Below are 13,838 nucleotides of genomic sequence, written 5' to 3' on the forward strand. Positions count from 1 at the left end.
TCACAGCAAGATGTTCTCAGACCTTTTTGAAAACAGAAGATGGATAACCTTATCTTTTTTTCCTTCAATCAAGAGCTAAGAATTACCGTATATCTCGGTGTATAAGTCAACCATTAAGCTCTCCAAAATCATCCCCAAATCGAGGGTTGTATTATATAACAGTAACAAAAGGCAAACTTCTAAATATTGTATATGAAACCCGGCCTAACCCTAGGCTAATACCTACGACAAGATCGCTGCGGTAACTACTAATGGCAATACTTATATCTAAAACAATTCACATTCAAATACAGTACAACAGCAATATCTAAAACAATTCACATTCAAATACAACAACAATAATGTAACAGAACTACAATTACCTAACATTTCACAATAAATGCTATTGATCCAAAAGAAAAGACATCAACATTGTAAACATCTTGCAGCCATTTGTAAAAGTTTGTATCAGCTGATTGCTTAGGTACAAAATGAAACACTTTATAAATGCATTCACACTAACCTTTTGTTAATCAGAGAAGTTTACATTAAATATTAAGTAATATCAAACATTTATTTCTCACTAAAACAAATTTAAAAAGTATTGATACAGTATTTAAAATCCTTCAAAATTACAAAAATCATCATCTGATGAAAAAAGATCAAACAAAAAACAGCTCTTCAGCTGTTTGGAACAATTTAAATACCAGTAGTTAACCCATATGAACACGCTTTTGTTTACGCTCATGTTAGCACTGACAGAGTACGTAGAAAGAAATCTACTGTATTTCGTCATTTTTACAGATTTATGTTAATGATACCATATGTACTATTTCATACAGTAAGTAAACTAACATTTTTAATAACATACTAATAATTTTGAAGTAAGCTCAGTGTTTTAGATATGGTAACTCTTACACTACTGCTAAAGCTAGCAGATAACTTAGGCGAGTTTCGTATTTTAAAGATCGACTATTATATCGGATGTCAGCTAAAATCTTGAAATTGTACTCAGATTTTGGGGGGTCAACTTATCTGTGAGTTGCCTTATACACTAAGATATACGGTATTTAAAGACAAAATTCTTATTTGGAAAAAGGACATTGGTATTACATCAAAAAATAATTTCTTCTTATGGTGAGAGCAGTTATGTATTATTTAGCTTAAATTGTAGACATTAGGAGTAATATTCCTAATTTAATTTGTAGGATTAGGATACTAAATCCTTCTGTGTCCAAAAATGCTGTCATTTATGGTTGAGATTGGTCAAAGAGGCTCATAAATAGTTCCACTCAAGTCAAATGAAAGACTTGAAAGTGAGGGTACATGATACAAGAAGTGCAGTTACTTCATTGAATTTCTGTAGGAATCTTTCTCGGGAAAGGGTTGTAGTAGCAACTCAGTGGCATACCGAATCAGTATTTGCAAAATAATTTCCACGAGAATCTTGGTTCTCTTATCAATATTGCTGGGATTTAGGTCCCATGACATGTGCTGAGGATGTGTTTTAACTGGGTTGGGGTTCTTTTATTTTCATTAATTGGCAAAATTAATTAGTTTTTGGTAATTGGTAGTAGGGTAACGTATATAGTTAAGTAATAGGTAATGTAAAGGATTCAACAATCTGGAGAATCTGATTACAACATTAGTTGTAATAATTTGGTATTGAGCCACTAGACTAAGAGATGAACCTAGTGTACTTATGAGTATTATTCTAAGATTTAAATTTCCTATTTCTTTCATTAATGAACCACCTCCAACAGAGACCAAGAAGCTGCAATATGAACATCCAGAGAGGTTTATAGAAATAAAAAACTTCAATATTAAAATCTTTTATTTCTATATTCATCTCACATTCAAATGCATGCCCACCCTTCTCTACACTGACTAACGAGGTCAAAAGGATACGATATTAAATTCAACTTTAAGACTGAAGACATATCGGGTGATGACTCTTCACACTTTGCATGTTGCTATTAACCGCGAAATATCACTTTGGTAGGAGATAAGTGTAGGTCCCTTGAAAGAAAGCAAGAAAATCTTTCAAGGATAACGATGATACAAGTCAGCTTAGAAAAAAAAGTAATATGAACTTCTGGTCATAGAAATAAATTTTCTAACTAAAATTCTGGTAATTACCTTGTTGATTATTCATTGTTTGTGACTTTCTAATCCTTTGGCATCAAATAAATGGAACTTCACTTTGCTTAAAATAGTAAAATGGATATAAAGGATTGATGTATTTCACCGATTCACCCAGGTCTCCTTGTTAGAGCATCGTGATACCAACAGACCAAGATATCATGTCCATTACACTAACAACCATCTCTCCTTGAGAGTAACAATGACCATGATTGTTACCTCTGCCACAGGCAAGTATGGACAAAGGATAATGGGGTTAATGCAAGCAACAAGTATAGAAACAGGCACCAATAAATATTACTTTAAGATTTTAGGATCGACTCAAAATATTCCAAGGAGTCTACAGAAGAATGTGACCTTCAATCTTGTGCTAGGAACTCAAATGATGCCTGGAAACACAACACAAGAAGGAAGAGCCAATCAAAAGCTGTTTTTTTTACAAGTGCAAATACCACAGCAACTAGTAGTTTAGACCTAATCCAAATATTCTGCTCCAGTACCCTTCCTTTATCCTTTCACCACTAAATGACAAAGGGGTATATCCACCGAGTGAAGTCACTCTATTGGCTAATAAATAACCGAGTGTTTTGAAAGTGCAAGCACTTCATAGTGCTACTGCTACTTCATTTTTCACCAAACAGTTAGAAAAATGGTAATCCTGGAAACATTTGACATGTATGTGGGAACAGGTAATTAAATGGGTTGCATAGAAGAATGATGCTACAAAACAATTGTATCCTTATTTTACTATAACGATAGAATGATCAAGTTGAATGATTTTGCAATACTATAATCATGGAATGGTAAAGTTATCAAATGAAATAAATTCAACTTATGACGATATCAATACTTCTTACATAGAGCATATATTTGTTCACAATAATACACTTGAGCATTTTATACTTAGGAAAAGATAAAAATTATAGACATACAGTAACTCTTTACGGGGAAATGCTTATGATCTTTTATATTCTAGTTATCACTTTAAATAAATAATAAATTTTTCTTACTGTTTTGTTCAGTGACTGAAATCCACTGAACAATAGCTGGTTCCTCATTATTTGTTTATCTAATTCCAAATGCTGAGAATCCACTTGACCTCTTGATATTAGAATCTTTTGCCATGGGTCTGGCAACAATTTTTCTGGTATGTCTTTCACAGGGCAAGGTATACCTGGTATACATGGTTCTAAGGCAGCAGCTGGAGTAACTACCTTACCAGACTCTAAAAACATCTGAAAATAATAAAGCAGAATAGGATTTATTTTTGTTGTTTAGATCTATTACAAAACTTACTTGCTAAATGTTATTTGCAGTGAATCAACAGCAGCTACCACAGCTCGGGATATGGATTTTCAACTATAAATTGCTTTAAATGTGAAGTTTTCATAGTATTGCAGGCACACAAAACCTCACTTAACTAGAAAAAAATGTTTATCCAGAGCAATGAGTGGCCTAAAAATACTTTCAAACTGATATATTTAACTACACAGAAATATTCTGCTTGGGTGAGAAAAATAATAAAAACTGATATAATGTCTTCTTACGATATCATTCAGACATCAATAAACTAGTTTTAGACATGGCATATTATCATCTGAGAAAGAGAGAGCTGTTCCTTATCAGGAAAAATGCAGAAAATATTCCATGATGAGGAATTTTTCCTATGGTTACAATCATTTTTAGGGTTAATGTGCTGTGTGATTTCCAAGGACTTTCCTGTGAATGGCTAGAACAGGGAATACAATATGACAAATACTAACAAATATTCTCCCCCACCATTATCCCAACATTAAGGGGTCGGTTGCCTGATGCGCTGTCTCCAAAGCCTTCGATCAAAGGCATCCTCTTTCATCAAACCTCTTCTCTCCATATCATCCTTCATCTTCTCATTAATTCTCTACCTCCCTCTTGATCTTCTCCCCCTTATAGGTTCCTCCCAAGCCCTCCTCACTCTCTCCCACCATCCATCCTTAACATGTGCCCATACCATCTCAGCCATGACACTCATTATCCTTTCGGTAATCTTTACTACCCCTGCCATTCTTCTTATTTTATCATGTTCCGATCTTTCAAACTGATATTCTGAAAATCCACTTGGCATTCTCATCTCTGTTCTTTCAAGCTTTGCTTCCTCTTTTTTCCTTAAAGCCCAAGTTTCTGATCCACACATTAACACTGGTCTTATTACTGTGCTATAGATCTTGACTTTTACCTTGATTGGCATTTTCCTATCAAATACCACTCCTGCTACCCCCTCTCCTTTTCCAATGCTGCTTTTATCCTATTCTCAACTTCAGCCTCACTTCCTCTCTCCTGATTTAAAGTAGATCCCAAGTATCTAAATTGTTCTACCTGTTTTATAACTGCTCCTCTACTTCCATGAATGGCTATTCAGTCTCTACCTTCCTTACTGCTAACCATAGATTCAGTCTTATCCACATTGACCCTCAAACCACCCCTTAACAAAGTCTCTTGCCACTCTACCACCCTTCTCTGTAATTGTTCCTCATTTTCAGCATTAATTACCAAATTCTCTTCATCTAGCAAATCCCACAGCTCTTCATTTTTTATCACTTCATTTAACACACCCAAGAACAACACAAATAAAAATAGGCTTAATGCTGACCCCTGATGAAATCCAACACTAACTTCAGAGATCTGTTTCTCCAACAGTTGTTATTACTTTTGTCCTTGTTCTTTTGTAAATCTTCTTTATCATTCTAACCAACTTTTATGGGACTTTCCTTTTCCTAAAGCACCAAAACATCATTTCTCTTGGTAAGCTTTCTCTAAATCTACAACAGCCCAGAAGAGCTTCTAGTTTCCTTCTGGTCTCTTTTCCTGTAACTGCCTTTCTATAAAGATGGCCTCCACAGTCCCTTTCCCCCTCATGGATCCATACTACTTTTTTCCAATCTTGACAATCTCTCTATCTCTCATCTAGTACTCCCTCTAACACTTTCAAATCATACTCTGTTAATTTAATTCCTCTGTGGTTACTACATTTCATGATGTCATCTTTCCGATTAAATATAGATACTGTACCATTAGACTCTCCTCCCAGTCTTTAGCCAATATTTCCTTCTCCTATACTGCTCTCAATAAATCCAGCATCCATTCTTCCCCCTCTGTTGCTAGTATCTTGACCTTTTCAATCTGAAACTCTGATGGGCCTGATGCTTTACCATTCTTCATTCTACTCAATACCGGCTTCACTTCTATACTCTGTATCTCCATCACTGGCCCCTCCACCCTTTGCACTTTTCCCAGCTCCTCTTTCTCACTTTCAGTATTCAATATTTGCTCATAATATTCTCTCCATCTCCTCTTAATGTCATCATTCCTATGCAATATATTTCCATCTCTATCCCAGATGATTACTAGTTGCCCCAAATGCTGTCTTAGTCTTTTACTAAAGTTTGAAATCTTAATAGATATCCCTTTCTCCTTCCCTTGTTCCTAGCCTTTCATTTAACTGCTCTTCTGCTCTTCCAATGGCTATACGTACTTTCCTCCTAGAATCTTTTTCCTCTTCTCTGTATCGTTCCTCTGCTCATGTGCCTGTCTTGCTTTCCAATCCTTGAATGCCTTTGATTTTATTTTAACTGATTCTTGCACCTCTGTTCTGCCACCACTTTTCTCCTTTTGACACAGCATATCCCCTGGTTCTTCCCACTAATTCCTCCGTTTCCCCTACATATATGTCTTTCATACACAACCAAATATTTTCCACCTTCTTATCCTGTCCAATCTCTAAGTTCAACTTTTCAAGCCGTCCCTTTCCAACAATCCTCCTACATTGCTCTCATTTTTCTCTTTTAAGGTCCCAAACCTTAATTCTAGATCTCTTTTAAGGTCCCAAACCTTAATTCTAGATCTATTTTAAGGTCCTAAACCTTAATTCCAGATCTCCTCTTTCTCTTCTTGGGTTTTCCATTGTTCATTTTAAAATCCATCACTACCAGTTTATGTTGCTTAATGCAAGCTTCCTCCAAAATTACTTTACAGTGCTTACTTTCCTCTTGGTAAGGGTAGAACAGACTTTAGCTATGGTAAGCAGCTTTTCTAGAAGGACACTCCAAAATCAAACCATTGTTCTCTAGTCATGGGTAGTGCCACTGCCTCTGCCCCCATGGTCTTCCACCGTCTTGGGGCACAGTTCTCTTGCTTGAGGGTACACTCAGGCACAAAATTCTATCACTTCTCATTTCTGTTTGTTTTTTTCAGGTTTTTAGTTTATACATGAAAGATCTAGTTTAATGATGTTGCTGTTCCTAAAATATTTTATTTTGATTGTTCATTACTTCTTTTGTAGTTTATTTATTTCATTGTTTCCTTTCCTCACAGGGCTATTTTTTCCTGTCGGAGCCCTTGTGTTTACAGCATCTTGCTTTTCCACCTAGGGTTGTAATTTAGCTTATGATGATGATGATAATAATAATAATAATAATAATAATAATATTAACATTGATAATAATAATATTGATAATAATAATGACTAGCGGAACCCTAGTAAATTAAACGAAATTATATTTTCAATAGTAATTATCTTGTTCCTAACCTATACATGTTTGAATAAAATGTCACGAGATTAATTTTATAATCTAGGTTATGGAAATTGATAGAACTCAATTTTTTGTCTAATATTTAAAAAAAAAAAGTCAGGTGCTAAAGACAAAATTGGGAAAACTATATAATATAGGCTTTGGTTAAGTAATCAAAGTCTAATGTGAATTTGTAAGAGTATACCATGAAATTATCTCCGTTTTCTTTCTTTAAAGCGTGACACAAAATAAAAAACACACACTCTATCGTATTATATAAATGATGATAATAATAATAATAATAATAATAATAATAATAATAATGTGGGTGACAGGACTTGATAACATAAGTGGGCCAACTGAGTATTTACCCAGCAGTGATCTCAAGAATCTTATCTGCTCTGAAATACCAGATTCAGAGTTAGGGTTTATGGAGATTGGGTCGTGGTGGACCAGATTCCTTTCCAGGTAATAGATTTTGGATTAGAGTACTAAGTCAACTCTGCAGAAGAGAAAGCTTTACTGCAGGGTTCTTCATAAGAGGTTTTAGTCTTTACATAGAGGTATCCCTCAGGAGACACCCCTGATGACTACGTTACTTTCTAAGTGAGATCCAATACAGGTTATTGGTCCACCTGGATTTGATAGGCTAGCGTCTACTGTGGATGCCTGAGTTATAGCCTAGATAGTTGAGGCTTTAATCCGCTCTCCCTACTGTTAGCTCACTCAATGTGCTGCTCTTCCAGGTAGTTTTGGCCCAGCGTCTACTTCCTTTCTGCTCCAGCCTGTGGCTGGGCCTCTTGAGTTATCAGCTGTCAGTGGTGGGGGGTGGAAAGCAGCAGGACAGCTTGTTCCATGGATGTCGAGGAAACCTTTGGAGATCCTGTGATGGATACGCAACTTAGCTGGGGTAAAACAATCTTTGGCATAAGGGTACTAATTTGCCATTCGATGATAATGAATTTGAGGAATTCTTTACCTTTCCAGATTCACAATGGAGGTTCAAGTATCCGTCTCACAGAGCATGTCCCCAGCTAATCCCGAAAGAGGTTATTCTCATGCCAGATACGTGTGTTTTCAATACATTAGTAGAGGTAGTTTTATCCACTAGGGATTTTCTTTTAAACCACACTTTGGTTGATGAATTTATGATTGGAATGACAACGCAGGTCCAAAAAACAAAATTTTTGGTGAAAATAGTGAAATTCGCATGCACGTCAGTGAAGAAGGTGCTGCGCTGCTGAAAGGAGATTTTACTTTGCCCAATGAGTGTAGCCCTATTTGGGGTCACAAAACAAAGGTTTTTGTGAAATCTTTCTCCGTAAACAATGGGATACTCAGGTTGGTATCAACCAACTAGGCAAACTTTTTCCCTTAGTCCAAGATCATATAAGGACAGCAAAATTCAGTGGCGGGTAGATTTTACTTAACCTAATGTCTGCTATGTATTCTTTGAGAGAGGGAGCTATAGGGGGATCACATATGGTAACCTCTGCAATAGTAAAGTTATTATGCTAACCTGTCTACAAGAGTTTGCCGAGCTTTGTTAAGAACAAAATTCAAAGTGAGGCGTCACATTCTGGTGGCCTTCGTCTGGAGAAGGTAGAAAGAAGAATTTCTGAATAGTGATTCTCAATGCAAATCTTGCTTCCTGCCCAAACCCTTGTGAGCAAAGCTAAAGCCAATGGAAACTAAACTTCCAGAAAAAAATGGAGGAAAGGATTAAGGCCTTTTCTAAAACATAAGGCTTCCTTTTACATGGCTCCAGCCTATGAGAACTAGCAGCAGGCCAAAGAGCAACCTCCATAGAGACCAGCTTCTTTTTCCCATCCCAACTCTTGACCTACAACTATGTTTCCTTGGGAAGAACAGGGGCAGCAAAGCTATTCTGCCCAAGGTGAGGCCCAAATCTCATGGTCGATCAAACTGGTTATAGAGTAAGTGGAGGCAATTAAAAACGTTTTAAGTGAAACAGAGGAGCTGGTAAATCACATAGAGGCAGAGGATCTCATCAACGAAGGACTTCAGTTTGGGGGGTGGGGGTCGTCTCCATCACATTTGAGAATGTCACAAATCTTCACGGTGGGCAAAGATCATGGTCTCAAGAGGACTCAGTTGATCATGGACGACAAAGCCTATTCCACGCCACAGCTTTCATCAGACTAGAACCCTACAACTCAACTCCTTTGAAAACAAGATCCTAAGAAAAGGAGCTGCAGTAAAGGGCAGGTTTCTAAAATTCCAGGGAAGCCTATTCAGCGTACTGAAGAAAGACTACCCAGAGAGAAGCGTGATCCACAACCTGTCTTGGCTCAACAAACACATCAGATGTGACACATTTAAAACAACACCCATCCTGCATGTCTGCCAATTACTACATACAAGTGCTTGGACTTGTACAAAAGATTGAAAAGATACTTAAAAGATGCTTATTGGCATATCCTTATTGCTCTCCAATACCAACCTTACCTGGGATTTCAGCTCGAGAGGGGGTATACAGACTCAAAATAATGCTGCTTGGCTTCAATATTGCCCCAAGAGATTTCCCAAAGCTAAAAAGGAAATGGTCAAACTCCTCCGATTACTGGGAGTTAGGGTCATAGCTTATTTAGACGACTAGCTGACATGGGCAGATATAAAAGAATTATGCCTCAAAAGCATAAATCATTCATGTAATTGAGGCATAATTCTTTCATCTTTGCCCAAATCTGCAAGTTGTCTAAATAAGCTATGAGCAGAACTCCCAGTAATCGGAGGAGTTTGACCATTTCCTTTTTAGCTTTGGGAAATCACAGGAGTTACCTTATTTAACTTTGTGAAATCTCTTGGGGCAATATTGAAAGCCAAGCAGCATTATTTTGAAGGTCTCCCTGACATCAGGACTGACCAGGCGTTAGTTAACTGGCCACCGCTCTTCAAGATGAACATCCTTCAGAGGATGTTATAGAAGAGTCAGAAGAAATTGTTCCAGTGGAAGAAAAAGAAGGCATCATCTTAAACTTTGATGAAGACCCCGAAGGAGAAGAGACGCTTTTGGACTTTTTTTTCTTCCTCCTCCCGAACATAACCCATTGAAAGGGTGGCCACTGCCTAGAGTCATTATATGGTGAGGCATCTGAGATGCAAGGTGCTTAAGTTGAGTTATTATAACTTAACACATTTCATATATTCATGTTGATGGCAATTTTAAAGAGCTTTCTTTTAAAAGAATGCAATTTTTTTTCCTTAACAAATAACGAAGTTACTGAGTATTGTAAATTCTATTAAGATTCTTGAAATAACAATTTTCCTTATAGAAAATCACTCTAGCATATAATAATTAGATAATAAAATTTCAAAATATTTACCACTTTTATAAGAAGAGAGAGAGAGAGAGAGAGAGAGAGAGAGAGAGAGAGAGAGAGAGAGAGAGAGAGAGAGAGAGAGAGAGAGAGAGAGAGAGAGAGAGAGATTATTCTTATAACTGTAATGCAAACTCTTACTTTCAACAGCATTTTAATTACATATCAAATATCACTTTAACATATTGTATGTATGAACATTTCTTAATAAGTTTTATCAACAGAATATTTATGAAAAGGGTTTATCACCGAATAGTTTACATGTCTCAGCTATATAGGTAGTCGGTTGGCCATGGCACCAGCCACCCATTGAGATTCTACCACTTGAGAGTTATTGGGTCCTTTGACTGGTCAGGCAATATAACACTGGATCCCTCTCTCATGGAAATGGCTCATTTTTCTTTGTCTACTCATACACTGAATAGTCTGGTCTGTTCTTTTCACATTCACCTGACAACACTGAGATTATCAAACAAGTCTTCTTTGCTCGAGGGGTATCTACTGCAATCTAATTGTTCAGTGGTTACTTTCCTTTTGGTAAGGGTAGAAGAGTCTTTAGCTGTGGTAAGCAGCTCTTCTAAGAGAGGGACACTCCTAAATCAAACTATTGTTCTCTAGTCTTGGATAGTGCTTTAGCCTTTGTACCAAGGTATTCCACTGTCTTGGGTTACAGTTCTTTTGCTTAAGGGTTTACTCGGGCACATCATTCTATCTTGATTCTCTTCCTCTTGTTTATTTCAAGTTTTTATAGTTAACATATGATAGATCTAATTTAATGTTACAATTCTTAAAATATTTATTTTGATTGTTTATTATTTCTATGGTAGTTTATTTACTTCCTTGTTTCCTTTCCTCACTGGGCTTTTTTCCCTTAACCAGAAAGTCTTTGAGGACCACACAGATCTATCCCAACCAACAAATAAATTTGGCAATGAATGATAGCAAGCAATGTGGGTACTTACCGCCAGAGGATTCTTATTTGCGACATGTTCTTTCAGCTTCTGTCGCACATTCTTGATCCTAGATTGTACCTGGCTGGCTGTCTTGTGTAAAATTCTATCCTTTAGACATTCTTTTAGTACCCTTTGAAGCCGAGGAGGAATCCTTATGACAGTTCCTTGCTCACTTTTAGATGACAGATGATTAAGCAGAGCCATCACAACTAGCCTAGAAAAATAGGAAAACAAAAATAGTAAAAGAAAACTCAAAGAATTACTATAAATAGATAACAAAATTAAATACAGTACTTAAAACCTTGCCTGAGAGTTACAGAGCTATCTCGTAAGTGCCTCTGGTTTGGGATTGGCTGTACCTATCAAGGTAAAACTCACTGTTCATTACTCGGTAATTCTATAAACCAACCATGTCATCTTTTTTTGGTTTACCATGTCTTTTGAAGTGCTATATTGTTTTTAATGTAATGTGAATTTGCTTTTGTCTAAGAAGGCTGTTCCCCAGTCCTTGCGTAACGTGTGTATGGGTAAACAATATTCTTTCAAGGATAATTGTTGTCTGTGCATCTATTTTTTATGAAAATATTTGAGCATATTGAAAACAAAAGGCTATAGTATACATATACTAGCCATAAAAAGAATTGAATATATAGAAAATAAGGAATTGAATGCTTTGTATCATTTATTTACAAACGTGGATGATTTCCGATTGACTAAAGTAGCGTAGCTCTTGGATGTTCATCTAGTTAAGCTAGTTTGCCCTTTTTTCATAATAAGGAGCATTTACACTTCCCAATTATGGTATGCTCATACAAAAACAAAAATTTGCTGATCATTATTTTCAGGTGACGTCAAAGCTACTTTATGGTACCATGAGAGTAAAAAAAAAAAAGATGCAAAGTGAATATTTACAATTAATGAAGATTCACTACTGTAATGACTCTAGTAGCTAGAAATGTAATTTTTGGATGTTTGACAATGTTGGTTAGTCTTACTTATTTAAAGATTATGAATCTATATTCACTTCCATATAGGAATGTATTACAGTAGTTATAAGAATTAACATTCAACAATCTACCAGGCAGAGAAATAAATTTCTACAGCTGTACCTCTATTCAAGAGTAACTTTGAATATGAGCAAATCGGTATACAGGCATACAAATTCAAACCGGTGTATGAGCATTGTCTTGGTATGGGAGCATATTTTTTGTGGAAAAGTTCTAATGAGACTAGCACCTGATGAGCAGAAAACAGTCACATAGTACCCATACACTACCCACATAGTGTTCATAGGATATTTACCCCATTTTGTTTCATATTAGATCAAACCATACCTCCTTTTCTCAGAGTCTAACTATTGCACTAATAGAAGAAGAATCTTATACATACGTCTTTAGAAGCATTTGTACAGTTGTGACTGCATGCTCTTTGTTGAGTTGTGATTGCTATTGCTCATCATGAAAACACTGTGCTGCATTGTAAAGTTAACAGTGCAGTATCGTGACATGGCCCAAAGATGATTAAGAAAGACAATAAGAAGGAGGAAAAGATTAACAGCAAAGTAAAAAAAAAGGGTATGCATGCGGCTAACCTGCTAAAATTGTAAAATCATACCGCGGCATCCCCAATTGGTACAGTTACAACTCTGAACAATAAAGAAGATATCAAAGACTTGACGTTACAAAATCATAGCTGACATTGATGACAGCGACATGTTCTTAACATTGAAAGGTTTCTGTTTACCTAGATTGATGAGACGCAGTCAGCATGTGATATGAGTAGACAAACCCTATTTGTGAAAAATCAATGGTATTAGAGCTGCATAAAGTGCAGCATCAAGTGAATGCAGAGAAGTTTTCAACTTAGGAAATAAGGACAGTGACAAATCTTAAGCTTCAGGTAAAATTAGGCTGTTAAAAATTTGGGAAACATGTTATTTTCCTTGGTAAAATAAATTTTTGAATATACTTACCCGATGATCATGTAGCTGTCAACTCTGTTGCCCGACAGAAAAATCTAAGGTCGGGATACGCCAGCGATCGCTATACAGGTGGGGGTGTACACAACAGCGCCATCTGTCGAGTAGGTACTCAGGTACTTCTTGTCAACAAGAACTCAATTTTCTCCTCGGTCCACTGGTTCTCTATGGGGAAGAAGGGAGGGTCCTTAAATTCATGATCATCGGGTAAGTATATTCAAAAATTTATTTTACTAAGGAAAATAACATTTTTCAATATTAATCTTACCCGATGATCATGTAGCTGATTCAAACCCAGGGGGGTGGGTGGAGACCAGCATACATGTTAACATAGAAGCTAAGTATCCCGTATTTCATTTTAGCAGTTATTCAAAATAACAAACATAAAATTAATAAGTACCTGGTAAGGAAGTCGACTTGAACCATTACTCTGCCTTTTTAAGTACGTCTTCCTTACTGAGCCTAGCGATCCTCTTAGGATGCTGAGCGACTCCTAGGTGCTGAAGTATGAAGGGCTGCAACCCATACTAAAGGACCTCATCACAACCTCTAATCTCGGCGCTTCTCAAGAAAGAATTTGACCACCCGCCAAATCAACCAGGATGCGGAAGGCTTCTTAGCCTTCCGTACAACCCAAAAAACAACAATAAAAAGCATTTCAAGAGAAAGATTAAAAAAGGTTATGGGATTATGGGAATGTAGTGGTTGAGCCCTCACCTACTACTGCACTCACTGCTACGAATGGTCCCAGGGTGTAGCAGTTCTCGTAAAGAGACTGGACATCTTTGAGGTAAAATGATGCGAACACTGACTTGCTTCTCCAATAGGTTGCATCCATAACACTCTGCAGAGAACGGTTCTGTTTGAAGGCCAATGAAGTAGCGACAGCTCTAACTTC

At 36.6% G+C, this 13,838-nt stretch overlaps 1 protein-coding gene across 2 annotated transcripts in view; it reads right to left on the bottom strand.

Moving 5' to 3' along the window:
• The window catches only part of mute (muscle wasted), a 421,459-nt gene that overhangs the window by 176,918 nt on the left and 230,703 nt on the right, over nt 1–13,838 (bottom strand). For both annotated transcript variants that reach the window (XM_068349571.1, XM_068349570.1), the window contains exons 16-17: nt 10,972–11,176; nt 3,132–3,356 (exon numbers count right to left, since the gene is read on the bottom strand). In XM_068349571.1, the coding sequence (XP_068205672.1) occupies nt 3,132–3,356; nt 10,972–11,176 (430 nt within the window). The remainder of the gene's footprint in view (nt 1–3,131; nt 3,357–10,971; nt 11,177–13,838) is intronic.

Source organism: Palaemon carinicauda, chromosome 26 (genome assembly GCF_036898095.1).
Source record: "Palaemon carinicauda isolate YSFRI2023 chromosome 26, ASM3689809v2, whole genome shotgun sequence".
In the NCBI taxonomy this organism is placed as follows: Eukaryota; Metazoa; Arthropoda; class Malacostraca; order Decapoda; family Palaemonidae; genus Palaemon; species Palaemon carinicauda.